At 33.2% G+C, this 26,736-nt stretch overlaps 1 protein-coding gene across 3 annotated transcripts in view; it reads left to right on the top strand.

Annotated features, from left to right (window-relative positions):
* Positions 1 to 1,914: 1,914 nt before the first annotated feature.
* Positions 1,915 to 26,736, top strand: part of LOC150092959 (uncharacterized) — a 538,308-nt gene continuing 513,486 nt past the window's right edge. For 2 of the 3 annotated variants that reach the window (XM_090413661.1, XM_090413659.1), the window contains exons 1-2: positions 2,289 to 2,366; positions 22,527 to 22,626. In XM_090413661.1, the coding sequence (XP_090269787.1) occupies positions 2,359 to 2,366; positions 22,527 to 22,626 (108 nt within the window). In that variant the 5' untranslated portion in view covers positions 2,289 to 2,358. Of the gene's footprint in view, positions 2,026 to 2,288; positions 2,367 to 22,526; positions 22,627 to 26,736 lie in introns of those variants that run through there. The other variant, XM_090413660.1, reaches the window with a different exon arrangement.

The following is a 26,736-nucleotide window of genomic DNA, read 5'->3' as shown; positions in this document are numbered from 1 at the left end:
CTATCACTAATTAAGTGGTACTCAGTGAAGAGAGATGGCTCAAATGTACCGCCATCTCGTGGTCCCTAACCCTAACACAATATATTTAATGTCTGAAATAATGTGGGTTCTACGGTCGATTTTCTTGAGTTTACAGGACGAAAAACCGGTTACTCTGGACTGAATAATAAAGAAATAAAATTTTATACAGTAAAGAATGATCTAACAAAAATATTAATGTCAGAACTAAAAATACAATTAATAAGATGAAAACTAGGAAAATACCAGAAGAAAGCTATATAAGCATCAGGAGAGAATTCTCCATGGTTGCTGTGCAAGCTCATTAATTGAGAAAGAAGTAATATTTATTTGTTAATAAATGCATGCATATAAAAGCAAGCCAAGGTAGCTTTGACTAGACGAGCAAGCATCGGCATTTAGGCTTTTATTTTTGTAGACAGAAGACGTCTTAAGCTTGCACGGCAATAATTGAGCTTTCCGTTGTGTATGGAAGACCTATGCTTGCTCGTCTAGTCAAAGTTACCTTGGGTTGCTCAGTTGTGTGAGTTTACAGGTCCTCGCTACAGCGCTGTGATTTCATGAGCGCGCATAGCCATTTCAGCTCCCTTCACGTCATCTTAAACACAAGCCATACGCAGTGAAAGTAGCTCTAGTCAGTGTCAGCCAGCCTTTACAAGCCAGCCTTTACATACACAACACAACACAACATAATTGAGCTTTGTGTTGTGTATGGAAGGCCGATGCTTGCTCATCTAGTAAAAGTTACCTTGGGTTGCTCGGTTGTGTGAACTTACAGGTCCTCATTACAGCGCTGTGATTTCATGCACATAGCCATTTCCGTTCCTTTCACGTCGTCTTAAACCCAGGCCATACGCGGTGATAGTAGCTCTAGCCAGTGAGCATCAGCCAGCCTTTACAAGTGTGCGAGTTGATTGGAAAAATTAAGTTACAACCAACTTTTTATGACGATGTTATTGACCAGTTCATAAAGAAGAACCGCAGGGTAGCATTTCTATTCAAGTAGCTAAATTGAAAAAGATAGAATATCATTTGTAAAATAAATGTTATATTTGTATGATTAAGTGTACATAAATTTCTTAATATATAGTTTTAAATGGTCAGTAATTCATTATTCCGCTAATCAGGCTGACAAGTAAACAAGCGTGAATTTCAAGACCATCTTTCGCCCCTGTTTACTTGTTAGCCAAACTTCACATAACTTTTGGCGAAGTTGTGGTAACCTATGCCGAAAACGCTTCCTTCTTATTCCAGATTTTTCTAGTATTAGTATGTAGAAAGTGTACATCCCCTTAGGTTCCCCACCACCTTTACATACTGAATTGACTTCCCTATTCGAAACTGTTGCCTGAGAAACTAGAGTTCTCAAATTTTTTTTTTTATTATTCATTTACATATTCATTCGCTTCATGGGTGCCTTCACAAAATCTTCACTGAGTCTCCTAATTTCTTTAGTTTTCCTGAATTGTGTTTCCCACTCTTAGTGAACAAAACTGTATTCAGCTCTTTCAGGTAAATACATGTTATAAATAATAATACTGTTTGCTTTTTCGCTGTTTTTGGCTTGCTGCTCTACTTTAGGAAACAATTGCTGAAAATTTATCTTCAGACATCAAATCAAAAGAAAACATAAATAAAGAATCTTTTGTGATTAACATCTAATATAATAAGTATTAAGAGATCCTGTTATAGCCTCTCTCCTTCCATCATATGCGAAACACATATTCTTTCTTTCTTTCTTTTACTGAGATATCAACAAACTAGTCTTTCATCAGAAACGATGTCATGATTGGGCTTATTTTGTTTGATGCTTGAATTTACGCGATGTTATTGGTTATCTTTGTGTCAGTGTTAGTGTTCATGGCGGTTCGGACAAATGTCTTTATGTTGCGATATGAAAAATTAAACTTTTATTGATCCTCTTTTATGTATTCTTTGTTTAAAGATGTTTGTATTCGAGGCTTTAGCTTTTTATTCTATTTCACAGACTTTTAACGTAATATGAAGGTGATTTATGAATTTTATACTGATTTCACTTGTCATTTAATTTAATGACTTTTATATTCAAATTTCATTTCGGAAAGCTGATATTATTGCAGTAAGCTGATGCTTAAATTGAATTCATGTGATTACCACAATAAAATCTACGAATAATGTTTCACAATTTATATAGAACTATAGACAATAGGAATACATAATATACTGTTAACCTGAAATGCCGCTGTAAACCACGTGGTTTTTTTTTTTTGACGTCGCCATTGTGATTATGTGCAGTGTACAGCTGATCGATAACATGACGAAATTATCATAATTTGTGAATTTAACTTTTATTAGTAGAAGATGCACATGTGGGTGGTGACCATTTTTTTAAAAATAAGTAATTGCCTGAAATATATATGGTTTACGAATTAAAATGCGCGCCTGTTTAGTATCGTTTAACATTAACGTTGGGGTTTTAACGAAACTTGTGCCGCAATCAAAGCGAAGGCATTGGTTGCTAATTGTAGTACTGCAGCATTACTTTTATGCTTGAAGAAGCTGCTGATTTAGGCAGCTTACTCCAAACTTATAATTCTCTCTCCTACGAAATACTTGATGAGTTGATCTTCATAATATATATTACCATAGGGGCGTAAATCGATTGTTCTTATATTCTGCAAATGATACTGATAACCCCCTGTGGATTCCGTAATTTTAATTCAACAGTTATATCCCTATTTTATTAAATATAAGTATATTACTTGCAGAGATATTGTTCGTTTGGTTTATTTTTTCTGTGAATTTGTATAAAAGTGAAGTGCATGCTCTGATTTACTAGAGAAACCGGAGAGAAGAAAGCTTACGCTGAAGGATAGATTCGAACAATTTTTTGTAGGATATCGAAGATAGAGGAAGCAATTTTCTTTCTCTGCTGTACTTTTCATTGTGCACATACAAAGTAATACAGAAAGAAAAAGAAAAAAAAAACTTTGTTTTGAAAGTAAATCTATGGTGGTAGTTGTATTTTTATTAATTATATTGTGGTAATCATTATTGAGTACACCTTAGGGATTATGGGCAGAGCTGCATAGAATCCGAAATTTTTTACATTTTTTAAAAATTATGATATGAATACACAATTTGAATATTCTCCCCCCCCCTCAAACATACACACACATGCACACATTATTTTCCCCAAACCATGTTGTAGTAGGTTAGAATAAATTGTCCAGATGCAATTATAATTTTAGACTAAAATTAATTGCATTGCCATTCATGCACACTTTTTTTTTTGACATTTTGTTTCTTTTGATCATTGTTACTTAAATGGCATAACTAAATTCATTCTCGATCATATTTAAACAATCTACGTGTTAACTTGAGAATCAAAAAAAGCTTGTAATCTGTGGAAGGAATTCTTCACATTACTCAATTTTAAATGAGTTTCAAATGATGAGCTGCTTCATCATAGCAGTCTGTATCATAGCATTAAGGCATTTTTATATTATCTCTGAACCTATGGTTCATATAGCTGCATTTATAATCCTCAGTATGAAGAGATAAGTAAAGCTCTATTTTTATGGAGCATCCTTAGATTAGAATGTTTTTTTTTTTATTATTTAAAATAATTAATGAAATGATCACATATTGGTATTATTTGTCTACCTTTGCTGTGATTTGGCAGTTATGACCTTTAGCAGCTTGTAGATGGTAGTGAATTGTAGATGCAGTGAATGAATGTGATATTAGTGATAAGTAAAATAGTGAGAACTCTATTGAATCTTAAATTTAAAACCTGAGATATAAAAAAAGAGAGTCTATAAGCATAAAAATTATTTTAGGATATGATTAAAAGATATAACATGACCAAAAAATAAATTCGATAATATTAATAATAAATAAATAAATATTAACTTGAAACTTGTAAAGATTAAAAATCCAAATACATTAAAAGACTCAGCATCTGGAAATTAAAAAGTGTAAAAGATGGACCATCATAAATGTTCTCAGAAGTAGAAATATGAAAATATATGATTAAAGATAATCTATTTACAGGGTGAAGTAAGGCTTTCAAGAAATGGCTTTACTTCACCCCGTAAATTGATTTCATCTTTAATCATATATTTTTATATTTCTACTTTTAAGGCATTTACTTTAGTCAGTTTTTATGGGTTTTAATTTCCAGATGTTTAATCTATTAATGTATTTTGTTTTAAATTTTAAAAGTTTTATGTTATTATTTATTTATTATTAAAATCACATTCATTACCGAATTTATTCTTTGTTCACATTGTATCTTTTAATCATATCGTAAATTCATTTTTGCATTCATAAGCTAAAATTTTTAAGAATCAGTGGAGTTCTATTTCACTATTTTACTTATCATTCATAATTGTCAAAATATGGCAAAGGTGGCAATAGTGCCTATAAATGATCATTTAATAATTTTTTAAATTAAAAAGAGGTGCAGTCCAAAAAAAAAACAAAAAAAACATGCGTGCACACACCCATTCTGATCTAAGTGTGCTCCATAAAAAATAAAGCTTATCTTTTTTTTTTTGTGTGTGTAGATATGTATGCATGTGCAAATAGTAATATGCTAATGGCTTTTGCCTCCTCCTTGGGGATGGAATTGATGTGTAAATGTATGTGTGCTGCATGCATGTGTGTATATATATATTTATATACGGCATACACACACACACATATATATATATATATATATATATATACACACATATATATATATATATATATATATACACACATATATATATATACACACGGCCTGGTTGGCCGAGTGGATAGCATATCCGCTCTCCAGCCAAAAGGCTGTGGATTCGAATCCCGCCGTGGGCATGGATGTTTGTGATTGTCCGTGTAAATACCAGTGGTGGTCGGCAGTAGATGGCGTTGGTGTGGTTGCGGTCAGTTGGTGATTGAATAGTGGAGATGGAGTTGTAGAGCAGGTGCCCTCCCTCAATCAGTCCTTGGACTCCCTGGAGGTGTCAAATAATAATAATAATATATATATATATATATATATATATATATATATATATATATATATATATATATATATATTAAAGGCTGCATTTATAGGTTAATTATTGGCTACACTAAAATTTTATAGCTTAGTTTCAGGTTTCATAAATTCTTTAGTGTTTTGTGTGCATGTTTCATTTGAACCTTAATCTGTGACAATTTATTTGCTGCATGAAATAGAATAAATAAATTATTTTGACTTTGAAATAGATTTTGTAGTCCTTATTTCTATCTCATTAGTTGTTAAAGATAGCAGTAATTACATATATATTTATATACATATATATAAAGCCAAGCTCTTTAACAGGATTTTTTTAAAAAAAATCATTCAGTAATAGTAATAGATCTATTTATACATGATATTAGAAATAAGTATTTGGACAACACTATATTTCAAGGAAAGCTAAATTGTACACACTTGCCTTTGGCCTTGATAAAACTTTTCACCCATTTAAGCACAATCAATGTTCCCTCTAAATTTTGCCAGCCTATGTGTGTATTAAAAACATTCTGTGCACAAGTTTCCAGTCTCAAATTTGGTGTGCACTAATGTAATATTTCTCATGTTAATGTTTGTCTATTTTTCATCTAACTATAAACTTTAAAATTGTGAGCACTAAATTAATTTGCTTAAATTGAGTAGCTACAAACATTCATCACTGTTTGCACAAATTCAAGTGGCTGTACTGTCTAAACTTAAGAAATATGCCTCTTGAACTTGCTGATGTTGGCATCAGTTTGCCTGAATGGTGCAGGCTAAAAGGAACTAATTAGAGTATATTAAGTTGGAATTGATTAGGGTAATATTGGAGTTGAGACATTGGAGAAATTATAAGTAATGAAAGTGACAAGTATGATTTATCATATAATTCGTTTTTATAGTTCATTCAAAAATTGACTGCGAATTAGAAATTTGAAAATTTTATGTTCTTCCTTTTTGATCAGTGTGTGTGTGCGTGCGTGCACAGGCACAGCTTAGAGGGAACATTATTTGTGATAGTGAGTCAGGTATTGCTCATCCTTTACATTCTTTCTTCAACATGACCAATCCATATACCATTGTTGGATGCACTGTCTGGCTCACAACCAGCATTTATCAGTGGAAAAGCTAAGGTGTTGTTAATTATTCATAATAGCACTTCATGATATAAACAACACCAGAAGTGAGAAAAAAAATTCTTAAACTTATTAATATTTTGTTGGTTTTCTACCCAGCATCTTCAGAGCACAATTATAACTGTGACAAGCACACATCATTGAACTAAATAATTCCTGAAAACAATTCAAATTGTGCTCCAAAGATGCTGGGTATAAAAATACTAGTAAATTTAATAAATGTATTTTTTCCTCTTCTGGTGTTGTTTATAATGTGAAGTGCTATTATTAATAACCAGAATTTCAGTTTGTCCCAAAGGTGCTCATTTAGATTAAGATTGAAAACTAAGCCAATTAAGTTTCTTCATGTGAGTTTCCTCAAACCATGTCACAATAGTACCTGCAAATGATATGATGCATTTTCATGTCGAAAAGATAGTTCAGTCTGTAAAAAACTGCTGCGATATAGAAAGCACTACACATATTTATCTTTTTGACTTTCATCTTTTTAGGCACTATAGCCAAAGGTCTAAGTTCATATCAGAAGAAACAGCTCCAGACTAATTATACCCTGTCGTCAAACTTCACAGTTATAATGATTCATTTGATCATAAGTTTCCTTCCCCCTGGCATCAGCCGTGCACTCAGATCTGCAAAGGTTGCACTATCATTCATCACTATACATCATGCACTTTCAGTGCTTTATGAATCAGTCATAATGTTTTTCATTCTAGTGTGATCTGTGTTAATAGCCATGATTATTTACCACAGCTCTCCTTCCTAAGAAACATACTGTGCTGCTCTTGATGTAGCATCCTATTACAGCTAAATTTCTGTAGATTCTGAACTCCAGGTTGATTGTTTCCAGTTTTGTACTGTGATTTCCTTATCACTTTTCCCACACGTAGAATAAAAGGTCACCCTCACATATCTAACATTTATACAGGAAACCTGTATTTGATTTTGATGGTTCAATTTTTTACAAGTGTAATGAATGGAATAGGCTACTGATGTTGCATTCTGTGATAATCTCTCTTTTGTTGGATAGTGTTAGGAGTATTGCCTAGTTGCTACTTTAGTTTTTATGATCTTGAGGTAATGTCCAACAGTAAACAGAGTAAATTACTTTAAGAATAGCTAACTTTGGAAGTTGTGATTAGTTGAGGATTAAATTTATTTCGTGAATATTAGCCTCAGAAATTAATTTTTGTTTACTAACAGCTGACATTGATGGTTTTATGTTTTCATATGTAAGACCATCTTAACAACAGAACCAATTGAAGAAAAGTTAAATAGATACAAAAATCAAGTAACACAGAGAGAGAGAGAAAAGAGAAAGACTGAAATTGTAGTAATTAAGAATATAAAATTGGATGAGAATAAAAAATAAACTTAAGAGAATGAAATGAGAAAAAAAAAGTGTATGCATATCGTGGAAGAGAGAATTCATTTTGTTGGTAGCCATGGTTCTCCACCTCTTATCTATGCATCTCAAAAAGATCTGTATGGTGCTATCCTGTGCTCTCTCTCTGTTATTCATATAATGCATTACCTTCTTTTTCATAGTTTTTCAGTGATGATTACATTGCTCAGGCTCTTTTATCTTAGGAAAATCCTAAGTAAATCCTAAATCCGATTCCTCTAATATGTTATCAGTCACATTCCTTGTATTTATATTGACTTTTTTGTTAGATAGCTAGGAAGGGAGAATAATAATGGGTTCAAATCTAGTATAGTTTTCATGTACTTTTCATTCATAGAAACAATATCGAGTCAAGAATATATTATCAGCCTTTATTCCAAAAATGTGGAGATTAGGCTGAAACTATAGTTATACACATCAGTAAGGACTGTGTTTCATTTGTATAAGATTTGCACTTTTTCCACATACACACAAAAATAGCACATTCATTAACAGTTGAAATTGTGGTAGGAAGAAAATTGTCTTTCATCTGCTATTTCAGGATTAAGCAGAAATTGACATTAGTGTTTTGTGCTAGTATTCCTACTGTCACCAATTAATAGTCATTGTAGTTATTATTTTCATAGTTCAGCAATAAACTGAAATGTACATGTTTAAAACATTTGTAAAGCACACAGCTTTGTTTCAGTGAGGATGCAGAATTCTTTTCCAAACCTGCTTTAGAAATTAAGCATTTTGATAAGTTATAAAGAGCATTATATGAAAACTGAAGAATTCTTTGAATTCTTCAGGGCTACAAAATAAATCGCTAACCGATTGGCCATGTGGTTAGCATATCTGCTCTCCAACAGACTGTAGGATTGAATCATACCATATGCATGGAGGTCTGTGATTGTCTTAGGTGGTAGATGAATTTCTTTACCTGGTGTGAGATAACACCCTGCTTATTGGAGGCCTGAAATGACTTGAATAGTCTTTAGAACAAGGTTTCTGGACCGAGTAAAAAAAATACTTAAAAATTAATAAAAATAGATAAAAACCCTTTATCCATTCAAAGTATTAATGTACTATAAGTTTACAACCTTTTGTGTGGGTTGGAATCACATAAACTTGTTTTTATCTAATAGTGTGAGCTCTCAACAAATGGTCTTTGGCAAGAAATCCATTTCATTCTCATAGATGAAATCCATATATAATCCATTCTTCATTGAAGAAAGAAATTAAAAAAAAAATGCTCATGCATCACAATAGTTTTGTTATTCCAGCACAAAACTTGCTCTGCCAGTTTTTACAAGAATAAATTTTAACATTATTCACTGTAGAATTTTATAGTAATTGAGTGCTCTCTACAAACTAACTTTCAAAGATATTCCTCTGAGAATAAACAGTGAAGAATATACAGGCTTTAATAATAAATCAGTCATAAGGATAAAATAAATGAAAAATTAATACCTAATGTGTGAAAATAAATCATAACAGAATTTTTAGTTATTGTGATCATACTAAGTCAATATTTTTATCTAGTCAGTTTAAATAATTTCATAAGATGATTCATTATTAACAGAACAAAATTACATGTAGTATTATATGACAGCATAGAACAGATGAGTAATCCTAACATTTAGTCTATTGGATAGGTAGCTAAATTGTGGAGAATGCACTCTCAAATTAGTGTAGCTATTAACAGTGTTGCTGTGACTTTAACAAAACCAATTTCCCAGAGTTCTGATAATTGAAAGCCTTATAAGGTTGGGTTGATATAGCTAAAAGCCTCACTTTTTTTTTTTTTTTTTTTTTTAAATCCTTCAAGAAATAACTTTTACAGATGACTGCAGTCCTTTTGCACTGTGCTCCATGAGTGGAAGAAATGCTGTACTTGGCAACACCAAACCGATTAGGCTCATGATAACACATCTGTTTAGTGTAATATGATGATAATATATATATATTATGTACTGTATATATTTGAGACATGTAGATAAATCCTATTTGAGTCATAGTATAACAGGCTACAATTACATCATGCGATAAAAAGCATATGTTAAAGGTGGTCACTTATCTCTGGGAGAACATAGAAAGGAAACTAATTTCACAGTTTATGAATGCTGTCTTCATATTGATAGAACTTGGGAGCCTTGCAATATTTGAGATTCCTTAAAAATTAGGGAGAGAACTTTTTTTCTGACAAGGTCACTTAAGAGAAAGCTAGATAATAATTGGAAGGAGACCTCCACGTATCCTTTTAAGGAATGTTGAGAAGAGAACTCACAGTGACTTTTGACCTAATCTCCAATCTTGTGCAATATCTCATTAGTAGAACATGAATACTGAACAAAATGAGGATGGATTGGCAGTTTGGGATATAGAATACTAAATAGTATTTTGTATTGGCTTAAGCAAAAAGAAATGTGATAAAATGTCATTCTAATATAACATACTGTACATTGCATTAGAAGCATGACAGGTTGGGACAAACACCTAATTAAACAAGACCCTATTATGTTCATCAGGGCAAACATTTTAAAGTCGGCTACTGGAACTAACTTTAACACTAGCATCACTTAAGAGAAATAAGTGGTACTACTGAAACAAAGATAAAAAATAATATAATTTACAGATTATTATGAATAAAAATGCATGTTCTATTCAGACAACAGGGAAAGAAAGGAGTAGTTATAGTGTTCAACACCAAATGTGAAAATAATCTGGAATGACAGGCAGTTTTAAATAGTGAAATGGATAAATATCAAAATGGGGAATTGGGCAGTGAGATTTACTTGTTCCCATGGTCCCACAGAAGGTTCTACCAAGGATAAAGTCAAGAAATTTTTCAACTCATTAAAGAAAGTTGATAATCAGAAAACAGAAAAAGCTGGGAAAATAGGAAATGAATACATTATATATATATATTGGCAAAATTTGGAAAAATAGCATGCTTATAATGTCGATGGGTTCAAGGAATGTTGTATGATAAACTTTGTGTTTCCTAAAAACGACCTCCCATGATGAGCCTTTTGACTCCATGGAGGCCTGGATAATAATAATAATAGCATGCTTATAATAATGGTACTGCTTGATTTCTGTTTGGGATATGGACTAGTCATTACTAATATGTTCTGATATAAAGATGAGTGAATTGAAAGAGGACATAAGAAATAAGAATATTATTGACTGTTAATGTTGATAGAATATCTTCATATTAGTTCAGGACACAAGAGCATACTGGATATTTTAAATAGAAAGTGAACATTTAGTTTTCAGCAGGATAAAAAATAAATATATTGAAGAAATATATGTATAAGAGAATATAATGAAAATCTGAAAACAAGAACCAAACCTTGTGAGAATCTTTTCTTCTGAGTCTGCTGACCAGCCTTGGCAGACAGAAGAAAACATTGATTGATTCAGCCAGGGCAGCACTTGCTGAAGCTTTTTGAACTTCATCGTAGACTCAGGAGTTAAAGAAGTGGGGTCCTGGAAAAGAGGAAAGTGTACTGAGAGTTTCTTAGCAAGTAAGTAGCATATACTTTTGAGGGTAGAGAAAAATGTACAAAAGCTTTGCTTAAAATTAGCTAAATAAAACTCATGGAAGACCTTGATAAGAATATGGGAGATATCACAGCATTGGCAGAATATTTAGTTGATTGAAAAGCATAGAAATGGAAAAGAAATTAGAGATAAAGGTGATATGGAAACTGAGGATAAAGGTATTCTGGATTTCTGTAGCAATTACTTTGAAACATTGTTAAATGAAACAACTATATTTGACAGAACACTGCTAGAAATATGTTAAGAGGAATGCAATCAAGAGTAAATATATAAGTACTTGAGGTAGAAACGCTATCAGAAATATGGAAATATTTTACCCCATTTTTATTCAACTAGAAATGGGGTAAAAGATTTATGGAAGCATACTTGAGTAGGTGCTAAGAAAAATTGTTGAAACCCAGAGAAAAACAAGTTGGGTCTGAGTGAAGTAAGAGTTGACATAATCAGGTTTTTATTTTGTGACACAGTTGAGAAATTAGAGAATATAAGTATCTGTATTTAAGTTTTGTTTATCTGGAAAAGGCATGTGACAAGAGAAAAGCTATTCAAAATGCTGTAATTATATGGTGTAAATGAGATGTTATCCAGTATCTATATGATCCTGTTATGAAGAATAGTGGCTTTTTCAGAATAGGAAATATTCAACAAGTCTCTTTATGTAGATGTTATCTTTCTCAATAAATCCAGAATACTTCTTCAGAATTTTTTAGCTGTTGGATATTGACTTTAAATATTAAATAACTTCTGTTACAAATTTGGCATGAAAATCAGCAATAAAAAAGACAGAAATTATGAAAATAGGTAGGAAAACATCAACTGCAGTCTCAATGGATAACTTATAGAACAGGAAAAATATTTCAGGTATTTAGACAATTTTTAGTGAAGATAGTTTATTAATAATGAAAATATACAGCACAATAGGCAAATCTGGTATAGTGAGAAGTTAGCAAAACACTAAACTAGTGTGTATAAGACAGTGTTCAAACAGATTTTAACTTATGGAGCTGATACTTGGATTAGAAATGAAATAGTTGATCACAAGCTAGATACCAGAGATATGAGAATTCTGAGAAAAATTACAGGCATTGAACAGATGGCATCAGTAGTAGAATTATATTAAAAATGAAAAGAATATGAATAAAGGTATTCTGGATTGACATTATTAGCATTCAGGAATTTTGGAAGAGCTAATCTCAGATAGTCACTTAAACAGAATTGCAGTGAAAAGATTAGCAAAAGAAGTGTTTGATGCCTGGAAAAACACCTGAGGAAAACTAAGATTCAGGTGGATTGAATCAGAGTCCTGACAAACTGATTTGTAGAAATGTTATTGATAGCAAGTTAGTAGAATGCATACTTAGTACTATTATAGTAACCTGAACCCCTCAAGATTATATGTAAGGAATTTTTTTTTACCCCATTTTAATTTAACTCTCTTTTGGATCCTATGCGATAACCAGGATCATGCTGCTCTACATTATCACATGATGTTACCTCACTCATCAGTTTGTTATGTTAATCACCCCTTTGTAATTTACCATCCTGTAAGTATACAGCTGAGCCTCTGTAGCTCAGTTGGTATAAACGTGAAGCCCTTTGGTCGGAAAGACCTGTGTTTGATTCCTGTCAGTAACGTGAGGAATCTGGTCTTTTTTGGCTTAAGGTTTGTTAGCTAGTCTCATATGGAAGGGTGGTTTATTCACCCAGAAACTCGGGTTTTTCATTCCCCCAGAACAGGCATACTGGCCCCTTGAACACATGCAGATTACAGTCATGAATATTGCCCTTAGGGAATGTAGCAAGGAGTATGAACAGCCACATTAAAAAAATCGGTTGTGAACCCTTCATTAGGGGACTCTACACATCCTAAAGGAATGGATGAGATTAATCAAGTATGCAGTTGAGAATTTATAATATAATGACTGGATGTTATATTGCCAGAATTCATGGAATCGATGACTTATCTCAGAAGATCTGTCAACCAGCTGTATAGTTCTCATATTGAACTGTAAACTTGCACACTTCTTGCATTCACACACATTCTGCAATGCATTACATTGATCCATCACTTTCCATGTGAAATCTGCTCCTCACTCTCCTCTTCATCACAACTTGCAGATCTTTGCCTTGTCATTTCTCAGTTCATTCAGTGTATAATCTGTTTCCATGTTAATTCTGTAAAATCCCCACCTCCTCACCAACTTAAAGATTCTATCACGTCTTTTTCTGTCTATCAACTAAACTTTGATTTACATTTCCTCAGCCATGTATAATGTTTCAGATTACTATATTGTATTCTTCACTTGTCTCTCTAACCCCTCTTCAGAGTTCCTTTATCATAATGTAAACCAAGTGACAAAATTTGTGTATTATAGTCATGGTGGTCTGATCTTTGCTTTACAGTGGTTCAACTACTTCATTATTTCTGCATGTTATTGCAGTTATGATAATAGCAGTGGTATATTATGTAGTTTTTGCAACATGCATTCGACTACAAGTTTCTATTGGTTTTTCCCTCAGCTTCCCAATGTCGTTTGTCTGATGGATGACACACAGTTCTACCAATACAGTATGTGGATATTGCACATAGTTCTATAGCTTTGCACTCCAATGTGAAGCAATTTCTTATCTTATTAAAACAGTAACTCTGATTGACCATAGTCATGACTATGGTCAATCAGAGATGTATCAGCATGGAAGAACATAAAAAAAATATCTGCAGTTATGACTGGTCAATCAGACTTGCAGACCATGTTTTGGATACAGCTCACAGAATCCATCATGCTCCATCACAGCAAATTTAGAAGAGAAAGCTGTTTTTAGAATCTGCTGGCTCTTAAAAATCAGCTTAATTTGAATAAATATGGTTGCATAAAATTTCCCAAAATAATGGGAAACACTAGACACATGTCTTGGGTGATATTACATCTCACCTGTGCAGCTAGGTGGAAAAGAACACTAAGTTGCAGTGAGGATATCATCAGGGACTTGTAACACACACACAGGTAACACAAGACTAAGCAAAACATAGATGAAATACTAGATTTCTGGTCTGCATTATTAGTCTGCCCAACTCCTCATTCCATGTTATAGCTCCAAGCTTCTCCTAAGCTTGTCATAATCATCAGCCTTATAATTCCCATATATCCTTTCCTCACAAAAGTCTGCATATGATTAGCCATAACACATGTGATCACTTTCATCATCTGGAGGAAAGTGTGAAACCCCTCTCACAATTACATTCTCTGATGAAATTATCAGATCTAGAACTCTCGATCCTTGTATGCTCTCCTTTACCTGCTGCTTGAGATAGGTATCTCTCAAGAGCTCGAGAAATTCATTTTTCCAAATGCTGTCTCTTCATTCCAGTTATACTGCCATAATTAAAATCATCCATAATAATTATCCTTCCTTCGTTCACTTATCCAAGCTGTTTGTACATATTTTCATCGTCATTCTCCACATTCCCAGGCCTATAGCAACATCTAACTAAATATGTCTTCCTCTCAACCTCCACATTACATCACACTGCCTCATAACCATTGCCACTATTTTTCCCTTTCATGTCTACCTTTTACTTTACTTAATCTCAATCCTCTTCTACCTTTTTGGTGGTGTTGAGGTAAGTATTCTTGTGACTATAACCCGAGTTATGGTCACTCGGGTTATGTGACCATAACCCAAGTGACCTATGTCTGTAGATGTGTGTGTGTCCTGTGTGTCCTATGTCTGTTCATGGGCCAGTTTGCCTGTTCTAGGGGGTGAAAAACTTGAACTTCCAGATGAAAAAACCCCCTACCTCCATATGAGACCGGGCTAGCTCACCTTTCATTGAAAGAGACTAGATAAGTTCTTTACTTCACTGACGGAAATCGAACCCAGGTCGTTCCAACCAAAGGACTTTGTCAATACCAACTGAGCTATGGAGGCTCTCATGTCTAACTTATGTGGATGTTGCACATAAGTTAGACATTTCTATCCTCGCAAAACATACTGTATCCTTCCATTTCTATTCCCAATACCATCTTCATTCAACCATATTTCACTTATTCCAATGATTTTGTGGCGAATAAACTCAATCACTGAAACCATTTCATCCCCCTTATATTTGACACTTCTGGCATTTGTAAACGAACACAGCAGTTCATTTTTAGGTCTATAACCAGTCCTATCCAAGCCAAGTTGTTTGTGATTTCCCCACTACACCTACCCAATCACCTTTATCACCACTTACCACATATATCTGCTCAGTCTCAACTTCCCCACCCACATCGCAATATACTCCATCTTCATACATATGCCACTCTCCCTATGCCATGTCTCTCTCTCTGTCCACTCGAGCCCCCCCCCCATTTCCCTGTTCCTTTCATTCTTGTTCTCTCTTCATCTCTCACACTACTACTGTTTCCACTACCAAGCACTTCTGTCTCTTCAATACCACTCTCCTGATTTTTCCCTTCATCTCTTGCTTCTGATCTCTTACACACACTATACTTCCACACACTTCAATTCCATCCAGCAGCAGCAACTCTTGACTATTCCTGTTATCATTCATTCGAAGGCAGTTATCCAATGATCCTTCCTCCCCATTACAACCTATCCTGCATTTCCTAGACATAGCTGATATTCATATGCCCCAGTATGTGGGCATATGAATATTAGCACTCACTCCATTTAAATGCAACCCATCACACCTGTATAATTTCATTCTTCCCTCAAACACATGCCATACATCCATAAACTGCACTCCCTTCTCCTCACACAGCTCTGCTAGCACACCATTCATGATTTTGGCTCTCCGTTGCAACTTGTCATACCTCGGCAGCACTTGTCAAGATATTATCTAATCCCTTAGTTTTATCAACATCTAGCCTGCTTGCAGATCTGTTGCAGAGAAACAATATCCTAAATCTTGCTTTCTCATATGGATGGTTTGCTTCCAGTTTTTTGAATAATTCTAATAACTTGTAGTTATGAGCATAAGACTGATTTTCTTCATTTGTTTATATCTATCAGTTTACAATTTTTTTCTTGTGTAAAATGATTATCTTTGATTATAGATGCTGGCATGGAATGGATTTACTGATAACATTGTTGTTGAGTTTCACTTGAATAGAAAAGGTTTGGATGATATCTCTCCAGTTGTGCTAAAATTTGTGCACGAGAATTAACATCCATTCTGTATTGCCTGTACAAACTGTCGTACTCATCTGCCATCTACCCAACAACATGGAAGCATTCCTTTGTCTGGCCTATCCGTAAATAGGTATATAGTAAGCAATGAAATTATTGTTCTGTAAGAGATACTCATGCCATGAGGTTTCTTCAATTCACATGAAAACACAAGGAAATAAGTAAATCATATTTATTTAAAGCCATATATTTCAGCCTGAATATTACAGGCCATCATCATCTTCCTTGTAATTAACTATCATTGCCACTGATGATGGCCTGTAATATTCAGGCTGAAATATATGGCTTTAAATAAATATTATTTATTTCCTTGTGTTTTTGGAAAATAAATGAAATTAGTGTCCCATAGTCCTCACCTAGTTACTCTCTAATAATGGAGAAGTTCATTAATGGCTGACTTCACTACCTGGAGGTCTGCCAATTAATTAGTGATTGGTATGCATTCTCGCATCTCATTCTACAGCCAACCTCCTAGCCAATCTTTCCTTTCTTTGGGAACAGTCCATGAAAAAGTTTAGAGAAACTTATATGCCATCACATAGTGTATGGTTTTCTTTCATCACATTTCCCTGTCAGTGCTTGGAATACCCTAGGAGTTCTGCTCATCCCAACCACTCACACAAAGTCTGCTAGCTGGGGAATATGTGCAATTAACAGAATAAAAATATATATTTGGTCATTAGAGTGGAGCTGGATGCAATTGAAGCATTGAGTTACCTCCTGTGATGAGTTTCTCAGGTAATAATATTTAAAATTTCTGTTTATGATAAATGTTGTATACAGTAAACTACATGACTAGTTCCTCCAGAACCAATATGAGTCATTTAATAGGAAGAACTGGAAGTTGGTAATGGTAGCAATTTTTGTATAGGGAAAAAATGTTACTGATGCAAATTTCATTTTATTGCCAGTAAAACATAATAATGGAAACTCTTGGTTATGAAAGGTGGAGGATTATATGGCTGAATACCACAAATGATTCTCCCCCCACCCACCCATGAAAGGATGTAAACTAATTTCTCCACCTGTATATAGAACCTTGTTGACTTCACATCAGTTGCCTTGGTATCCCAAGTGAAACGTTCATTATATAATTCAGCTACATCCTCTGCAGTGGTCACCTACTTATCCCTACCAACAATAAAGTTATCTTACTATAATCATGATTCCACCTACTGGTAACATATCAAATAAGTATATTTTGTCTGGTTGGCTCAGCACTATTTATGCTGTGTTTTTTTCCTCTTCCCTTAATATACTTTTGATTTATATTTCTCACGCACCTATCTGTTGCCTCTATCAAATTTTTCTCCAGAGAGCTTGCTTAATTTCATCATTTAATTTGATTTAATCATCTCTTATTCTCTTGGAATCAATCAGATACTGCTAAATATTTCCTAAATCTTTAATAACAAAGATCAGCAAATTGTGATATCTCTCTCCAACTAAGTGCAGAATTGATCTGATTGATAATAATCTAATGCCATAATCAAATCTAAAACTCTCAATCTCTTGACTGTATGCCTGTTGTCATTCATTCGAAGGCAGTTATATACATATGCCCCAGCAGACATTATTTTTTAGACATCTTTCAGTGTCTATGCTCTCTCCCTCCCTCACAGTGGCATTTTGTTTTCCTGTGCTGACTTCTATAACTGTTCTTGCACATTAATCCCTCTTGTATTCACCATCTTTCTCTCTCACTTCTTGCCCATCCATAGTTATTCTAATTCTGCATCTCTTACTTGCTTGCTCTTTCACATAGACTTCACTTTATCACATTTAATTTCCCTTTGATTCTTGTACTATGCTTTCTTTTGTAATGACACTCTCTCTCTCTCTCCAGCTGCCCTCATATCAGACCCATTCAAGTGCAATCCATCACTTTGCCACAATTCTAACCACTGATAACTTCAAAAACAATAAACATTTCACTTTCTCCATCACACTTAGGAATTTTTATTGACATTATCTTCACATAATGTCAATTGCTTAAAAAAAAGTATGACAATGTATTCTTGATAATGACAAATATGTTTTATGTACTAACAAAACATTAAGTTAGCCAAAAAGTGCATAGAAACGTGCAAAGATATTCAACTCACAAAGTCCGATATGAAATTAATTTTAGAAAGGCTCAGTGTTTTTAAAAATGGCATCTAACCTACTATATATGAGATGCAGGGATGAAAATTATACTTTTAAAAAAAAAAAAAAAAATTTTTTAATCGAATATGTCTAGAGTAGATGATAAAATGCTGCATGGCCATTTGGATTAAATATTCTTCAGTTTCTTTTCAATACTGTCTCCTTGGAAACATATTCACATTTTTTTGCATAGCAATTAAGCATGATGATTGAATTCCAATCCACTTCATGGCTAGTTCTGGCTGTCTTTCTTACAATGCAATATCCACTTTTTTTTTCTCTCTTCAAAAGACCATTCTATCCAGCCAGATTTCTAATAGAAAAACCTTCAGTAACTGTGAGCAACTATATCAGCTCCAAATATTTAGTTGTTTTTAAGAACAAACAAAAATAAATAGAAGCATTTTACTCATAGCTATGTATGCGTTTTTGGATATATTGTTCTTCTTGGTCCTTTTTTATAACCACTTTTGGTTATAGGCTTTCCCCCATTTGCTCCATTTTTTTTTCCCCTTTTCTGTCGAAGACGTGTCAATGCCAACATTATCTGGTCATCTCCACTAAGAGATCCTTCTTCTCTTTTTCTCTCTCGGGTCATTTAGCCATTTGTCTTCCTTCATATTGGCGATTGTCAATCAATTTTCATCTGTGCAGTATGTCCTGTTACTCTCCATTTTAATTTCAAAATCTCTTCATCTATAGCCAACACATTTGTTTCTTCTTATATCTTAATTCTTTATTTTGTTTTGTAGTCTGATGTTCAGCATGGCGCTCTTCCAGTTTTATGTAGTTTTTCTCATTCTGTATTTGTTTTCTTATTTATTTGGACATGTCTTTGATCTGTATGTCATAATCACAATGACACATTAGTAAAGTTTAGCTCTGTTTTCAGGTGCAGGTTTTGTTTTGCTAGAGAGAAATTTTTTTCGTTTGCCAAAGCCATTCCATCGTAGCTGATTTCTTTTTATTGCTTCATATAAAGTTTTTTTTACCTAATATAGAAGGTCATTCCAAGGTATATATATTCTTGTACTTACTCTATTTTATTATTGTTATTTGTTTTTCTTATCTGGTTTTCCTCATTATTTGTCATTATTTTAGTTTTTCCATACTTTCTTACTTTATTCAATACTATTTAGTTCATCATCATTTCTTTGAGTTCTAGTTTGTTGTTTGCTACACAATGTCATCAGTGAATACAGACTTTCTTCACCAGGTTTTCACATTATCTTTTTTTTTTTTTTTTTACAGATATTTCCTTAGCTGTTCAGCAGAAATGACATCCATCATACCCCCCCCCCTTCCCATTTCTGTTAAACCTACAATAAAATGAGCAGCTGCTGCTCAACTTACTTTTACGTTTGAACTGTTGGCTCACCAAATTTGCTACTCCCGTTCATCTTTCAGTCCATCTATCTTGATTCTGTGGAATAACCTTCCCAATAAAGTATTTCCTAAAGAACCTCTGGCTCTTGATTCCAGTCTACATATAGCACTAATTTGCGTATAGACTTTGTGACTTCTCTTTTGTAGAAGTGATACTGGAACTAGAATGAAACCTTTATTCTGCATTCCACCCAAATCCCTGATCACTATTGAGCCCTGTTTTTACAACAAGAAAGAAAAATTTAGCACATCACAAACAGCTTGAGAAAAAAAACTTCAGCGTCACAAATACAAATGGCTTTTGAGCCTTCTGATGAAGTCTCTTGTGAAGGATGTTGGATGAACCTCTGCTTCTGTGTATCCACTTCTAACTCATCATGATGTACCATTGCAAAATCAAACAAAGATAGAGATAGAAGAAACAAAGATAGAAAAGTGACAAGTTGTCCTTCAACTCCTGCTCAATCCTTTAATTCAATTCATGTCTACTCTAGTTTCTGATTATAAAGATTATCAGAAGAATCTTTGGATATCTTACATTTACAGGTCATGTGGTCCTAATGATATTCATCTTTATGCTCCAGAATGAGCACTTGTCCTATATCATCTTTTTAATCTTTATTACTCATGTCCCATATCTTCTGTAACTATTGCCTTAAACTCCGATCATACTATTCTTCAGTGGTTGTGAGGATAGCCTTATTGAAAAATGCTCTCTTGTCTTATTTCTCACAAGAAAAATCCCACTTCACTTCCCTTGACTTTTGATATTCAGAAGTCCAAATATGATTCGAATTTTCTTTTTTGTCTACTTGCACTTGAGCCTTTCCTATTACAAACATATCTCAGCCATATCTTCATCATTAAAAAAAAATTAAAAAAAAGTGTAAAGTTTGATTGATTAACATTTGGGCTGTTAATCTGCCCAACCTTAGGATGATGCACCAGAATCTTCCCTTATGCTTTTCAAAAAATGGCAGTCTGATTAATTGATCTTTCTTTCAGAATTATTCTAGTTGCTTTCTCCTACACATATCCTGTTTTTGCTTTATGCATCATCTATAGGTACTTTCATGGATAGTGTTCTGCTGAAATGACCATCATCACTCTTCCACTTTCTCCCAAGATTGCAAGAACATAAGCAGCTACTGGTCATCATTTCTTTAATGTCCTTAAAATCTGTCAAATCGACCTATCAAATTCGCTTCCCTCTCCTTTCACTCCATCTTCCCTTGTATTTTAGAAATAACTCCCTTCACTTCTATCTTTAACAGTGACTGCAACATTCAGCAATTCAAGAAACATCAACCAATTCTTGCTTTCACCCTTAATCTCTTACCCACATGCATTACATAGGTTTTGCAGCCTTTCCTCTGTAGGTTTGATTGAAAAAAAAAAAAAAAATTTGAATCAAGGTATGATTTGGATAGGAGATTGGTTGTCTAATAGCTGTCAGCAAGTCGTGTGTGGGTGGGGGGGATGTAACGAGTGTGATGTGCCATAAGGTTCTATTTTAAGACCATTGTTATTTAACTTATCTGATAATGATATGAGAGATTGATCAAACTTTAGTTGATTGTAACTAATGCAAAGTTGGAAATAATATGATAGTAGTGTCATACCTCTCCAAATGGATTTGAGTAGTCTGCATGCACTCTATGTGCACACTCATGTATGCAGCTAGTCAGCTACTCCAGTGTTACTGAGTGCAATCTTTTACAATTTGGAAAGCAAGGATGGACTGCTATTCTGTTGGTAAGGATGCATTGTTGTAGAAGGCAGAAAAGATAGAAGAAATATTGTCATACAGACACACGGAGTATTTGTTGACAAGTTGCTGAAATTTAGGTGGCACATTGTTAGAACTGTGGGGAAAATATAATAAATTACTCTGCTATAATGAAGAAAAGGAGATTAAAAAGACTGTTTTTGTGCACGTTTCATTAATGGCTGTTAACCTGCTATTCACAGATTTTGCCATCTGTACTTTTTTTTGGAGGGGTGGATGAGGAGAATGTTGACAGATCCATGGAAGAGGGACTAGTAATATATGATCTCTGAAATGAGAACAAATTGGCTACAATAGAAATGTGTAGTTGTATGGGTGAGAGGAGGGGAAAACAAATGAGATAATGTAAAATATTAAAAGTGGTATGCTTGCCAAGAAAAATTTGTCATCACTGGATTTGGCATTTAGTTTATTTTCCATAATTGAATATTAAAAATTTTTTTTTACTTTTCACTTTTTAAAATTTTCTGGACATTTTTTTTTGTTAAGTATAAATAATCACTGTTGCTGAGCACAGTTCTCACATCTTCTCATCACATTATCTTATTAACAGATTTGCATTAATTGTTCAGTGTGCTAGCTTGAAGGCTTAGTTAATATGGTAATTTATTAAATTTAAATTGCAATTATTTTTCTTCCAGTCAGTTATATTGTCATTGTGGTAATATGCAGAATAAAGATGTTTCAGATGAACCTGGCTTCTGATCATTATACATGCAGTCCCAAGCATTTTTAGATTTTTACTTAATTACTGTCATATTTATTTCATTTTGTTTATTTCCAGTCTGATTATAATTATATATATTGTGACTATATGTCAAATTTTGCCCTTTCTTTCTTGTAAGCTGATGAGAGATGTTTGTACTATTATTATCTGAATTGTTACCCTTAAATTTCTAGATCCCATAAAATATTAAGTGGGCCTAATCATTGTGGCATGGCTAATTCTGCTCCTTTTACTTGTAAGGATATACCAGACTCCTTTCCTTTTGGTACTGCAGTAAGTTTTGTTTTACCTTTTTAAATGTTATTTCAGTTAGATTGGTTACAATAATCATATAGGATATCCCTTCCCTACCTTTCTCAAATTCATTTAGTGCCAGATAAATATGGCATTTATTTTATTTGTTTATTTATTTTTATTTACTAGAATTTTACTAAAGGAATTTTTTATCCTTCACTGTTTGTTTTGGAAACAAATATGCTGCTCTCAAACAGTTATCCATATATCAGGCAGTACTAGTACATACATGAAGAATTTTTATGTGCTTAACAATAAAATTGTTGGAAAATTGTTGCACTATAGCTAGTTTAATTTGTTTTTAAGAGATGTTGTTTTTATTTCTTTAGTATATGTATTTATAAATAAATTGCAATTTTTAAATAATTCTTTTATCATAGGGATTGGTGATATTTTTGCAATGTTTTTTATTATCCCTAAGTACACATTTCTTGAGTATTACTTGTTTCTTAATTGGAAAGTATTATGATATATATATATATGGACCAATGTGTGTGCACAGGATTTTCCCAACGTACGGGAAGAGTTATTATTTATTTATTTATTTTTAAATGGTTTCCCCCATACATTATGAAACTTCTAATATGTATAAGATACTGTGATGGTATTACATGAAAAGTTTACATTATTACTAACATCTTACTCACAATCTTCCTCCACATTTGTCTGTTATTCACAGGATTCCAGTATCGTTATCTTATATTTCAGTCTTCTAAGGCCCTTATAAATTGCATCAGTCCTCCTACATGATGGTCTTCTTCATCAAATACCTTTTGAATACCCAAGGTTAGCCCTACTCACACATTCTTGAATGATAACAATATCAAGTTTCTTTTTAATATTTCATTTTTAATATGATTCTGCTGTTTTCCATCTGTTCCATTTTTACCAGAACTCTTGTATGTGGTCTCTAGTCTTTGTATCAGTTAGTTTCTTTAGACTAATTTCTGTTTTATTCCATATTTATTTTTTATTTAGAGTAATTTGTTTCGAAGGTTTCCAAACAAGTCGAAAATCTGCATTAGTTGAATGGTGCTTAAATATGATGAATTTTTGCCAGTATGTTTGTTTCAAAGGATAATTAAAAGCCAACAATTTCTGCTTATGGAAAGAAAACCGAGGAAATGAAAGTTTATTCATATACTTTCAAGTATGTAAATATAAAAGCATATGTAACTATAAGAAAACTAATGCAAATAATATATGTTCATTATGATATTTAATAGTGTATGTATTATATACAAAGTCTGTACAATACATATGTGCAGTCAGTGCTACTGCAATTCCCCCCCCCCCCCATATATCAGTTTATAGTATGCAGCAGCAACTTGGATTTTCTCTTGTATAAGTGTTGACATTAGCATTCATTACTGCCTTTCTTCAGTCCAAATCACTAATAACCATTTCTTTTGTGAGTATGCCTTTTTTTTTTGGAAGTCATTGTAGATTGCATTGTTGAACTTTTCATGTGCCGTGTAATGTGAAATTTATATTTTATAATAGTTCTAACAGTTGACCCATTCATTTTGTAAGCATGCATTGTTAACAAACAAAATGACGACGCCACATTAGCAGTGCATCAGCTTACTAGGAAAGTCATCTGTTATGTTTAAAGTGGCATTTGATAGATGTTGTTGTTAGTCTAAGTCCAAATGGAATTTTTCTTAACCAGTCCAAATTTTAAACCATACTGCATCTCTGTGTCTGCAAATCCATGTAAGTCAGAACTTGCTGTATATCTAATTCAGTAAGAAGGTCATATTAGATGGATTTGAATGGATAGTCTTTAGAAAAGGAAAGTTGAATACAAAGATTTGGTTATTTTGATTGATGGGAAATTTAAGTTCAGGAATCATCACATTGGTAAGACAACTAGTAAAATTCAGCAGAATTGTAAGATTGATTAATTAAAAGAAACATCATGTGAAGGAGTAAGGAAGTAAGAATACCATTATACAAGTTTTTAGTCAGCTTGATATTAATTTATAGCTCCCAGCTTTATAAAAGTTTTTAATGGATGTCAAGAAAATCAAGAGTATTCAGAGAAGATTGGCTAAACTTGAAGAGGGACTGTATCCTGATATTTATGAGAATCATTTGATTGGTTGCAATCAGATGAATTTATCTAACAGGAGATGGAGAGAAGATTTAATTGACTCCATCTAGTTAGAGCATATATAAGATAGATATATACCAGGAGGTTTGCATATTTATGAACCATCCTCCTTCAGAAGATTTAATAAAAATTTAGTGAAGAAGAGTTAGAATAAATATACAAAATACATTTTTTAGTGTGTTCAGGTACAAAATGTGTGGAATATCCTTCATCAGTGGTTAAGGAATCTGTGAATTTATGTACTTTAAGAGTTTTTATGGGTGGAAGACAATGGTTATTTCATTGGCATAATGTAAAATATAAGTATAATGGTTATTTCATTGTTGAACATTATTCATAACTTATTTTAATGGTATTAACAACACCAAATGAATTAATTTATTAAAAAAAAAGATGTTTATTAATTGACTTATATTTCACTGATTTCATTGAGCTTCTTCAGAGCACAAAACAGCATGTTATAGTTTACACACAACAATGAGTGAGTGAAACAATTCCTATTGCAACAGACAAAAGATCTAAAAAAGAGACTTAATTTGGCACCCTCCAATGTTGTGAAAAAGAAGAAATATTACAGCTGTGTAGGAGTTGATCTTAAGATAAGTCTTCCAAATGTTTGGCAAATTAATGCAACCATACTTGTTCAGGTTAGTAGAATTCTTCATGGCCATGGCTGACTCTAAAAACAGTCTTTCTGATCTGTAACCACTTCTAAATACCAGAAGGTTTTCTTCCATCTGATCCTGTGTTAAAGGGTGTATAAAACATGGTCTGCCAATCCTGACTTGCCATAATAATGGTAGCAGATGTCTTTTATGTGTGTGTGTGGGGGGGGAACCCATAGCAGTACCATTACTCTGTTTGTAGATTTTTCCTTCCCATGTCAAGTAACCTCACACATGGCAAATTTGAATAATTCAAAGATATCAGGGGGAAATTAGACTTTATTAAATTAAGAGTGTCTATTAGTGGTACATTATTAAATAAAGCAAATATCCAAGCTAACCATAATGTATGAATTTTTAAGGATGTGATTTTTACCCAATGATATGAAATGGACTGAATTTTAAAAAAATTTTTTTTTACAAAAGTAGAAGAGTTACCAGTAAAGGGAGCAAGAAACTTAGCTAACTGCTGGGCAAGTTTATAAATAGTCTAGGCAATCGACTATTGGGCATAGGGGGATAATGGTTGACTTTTTTGTGTTTTTTTTTTTTCTGGGAGATTTTTTTAATTGCAATATATCTACAATTTTTTATTTTATCTGTCTTGGTAGTGAATGAAATATTAAGAAAATTTGTACAACAGGGATGATGAAGGACTAACAGTCAACACTCCCATGTAGGAGTAGCCAAACCCCAAATGTGACTTCAAATATTTTCTCCTGCAAGCTGCTGGACTCCCTTTAGGCACAACCTGGTAAAAATCATATTTTTACATGTTTAGAGGAAAAGTGAATTGATGTAGGTGACTTATATCTCAAAAGATATAAGACTGAAAGAGGATGTTTATGAAAATGCAAAGGTGAATCTGTGAGAAATGGGTCCTTTATTAAGCGAACTATCCTCGTCCAGATAGCAACAAGCATTTGATGCACCATCTAAAATGTTAGAGTAATTCTAAATTTAGGTGAATTATGATTTATATATTATTCATTGAATAGGTAAGAAATAGACTTGAGTGGAAAAGTCCAAGTATTTAGGAGGCAGAAGACTGTGTTTGTGATGAACTTGTCTGGTCTTGTCTGAATGTCATCAAAGTTAAAGGGGAAGGGAAGTGAGATTTTCTACTTCTACTAAAAACACAGTCCTATGTTTTTAGTTTCTATACTTGTTATGAAAGACCTTGAAGCTTGGATCATTTCAGCAATACAGGGTTTTTTCAAGTAAAGAAGAGGAAATGAGTGTATTGTCATTGGTAAAATCTAGGTATAGGAGTTGATGTTAGTGTGAGAAAATCATTCATATATATAG

The sequence above is a fragment of the Typopeltis vanoorti genome, chromosome 24, assembly GCF_054136105.1.
Source record: "Typopeltis vanoorti isolate ZY-2024b chromosome 24, IOZ_Tvanoo_1.0, whole genome shotgun sequence".
NCBI lineage: Eukaryota > Metazoa > Arthropoda > Arachnida > Uropygi > Thelyphonidae > Typopeltis > Typopeltis vanoorti.
The sequence above is the reverse complement of the archived record's forward strand: the minus strand, read 5'-3'. Positions and strand labels throughout refer to the sequence as shown.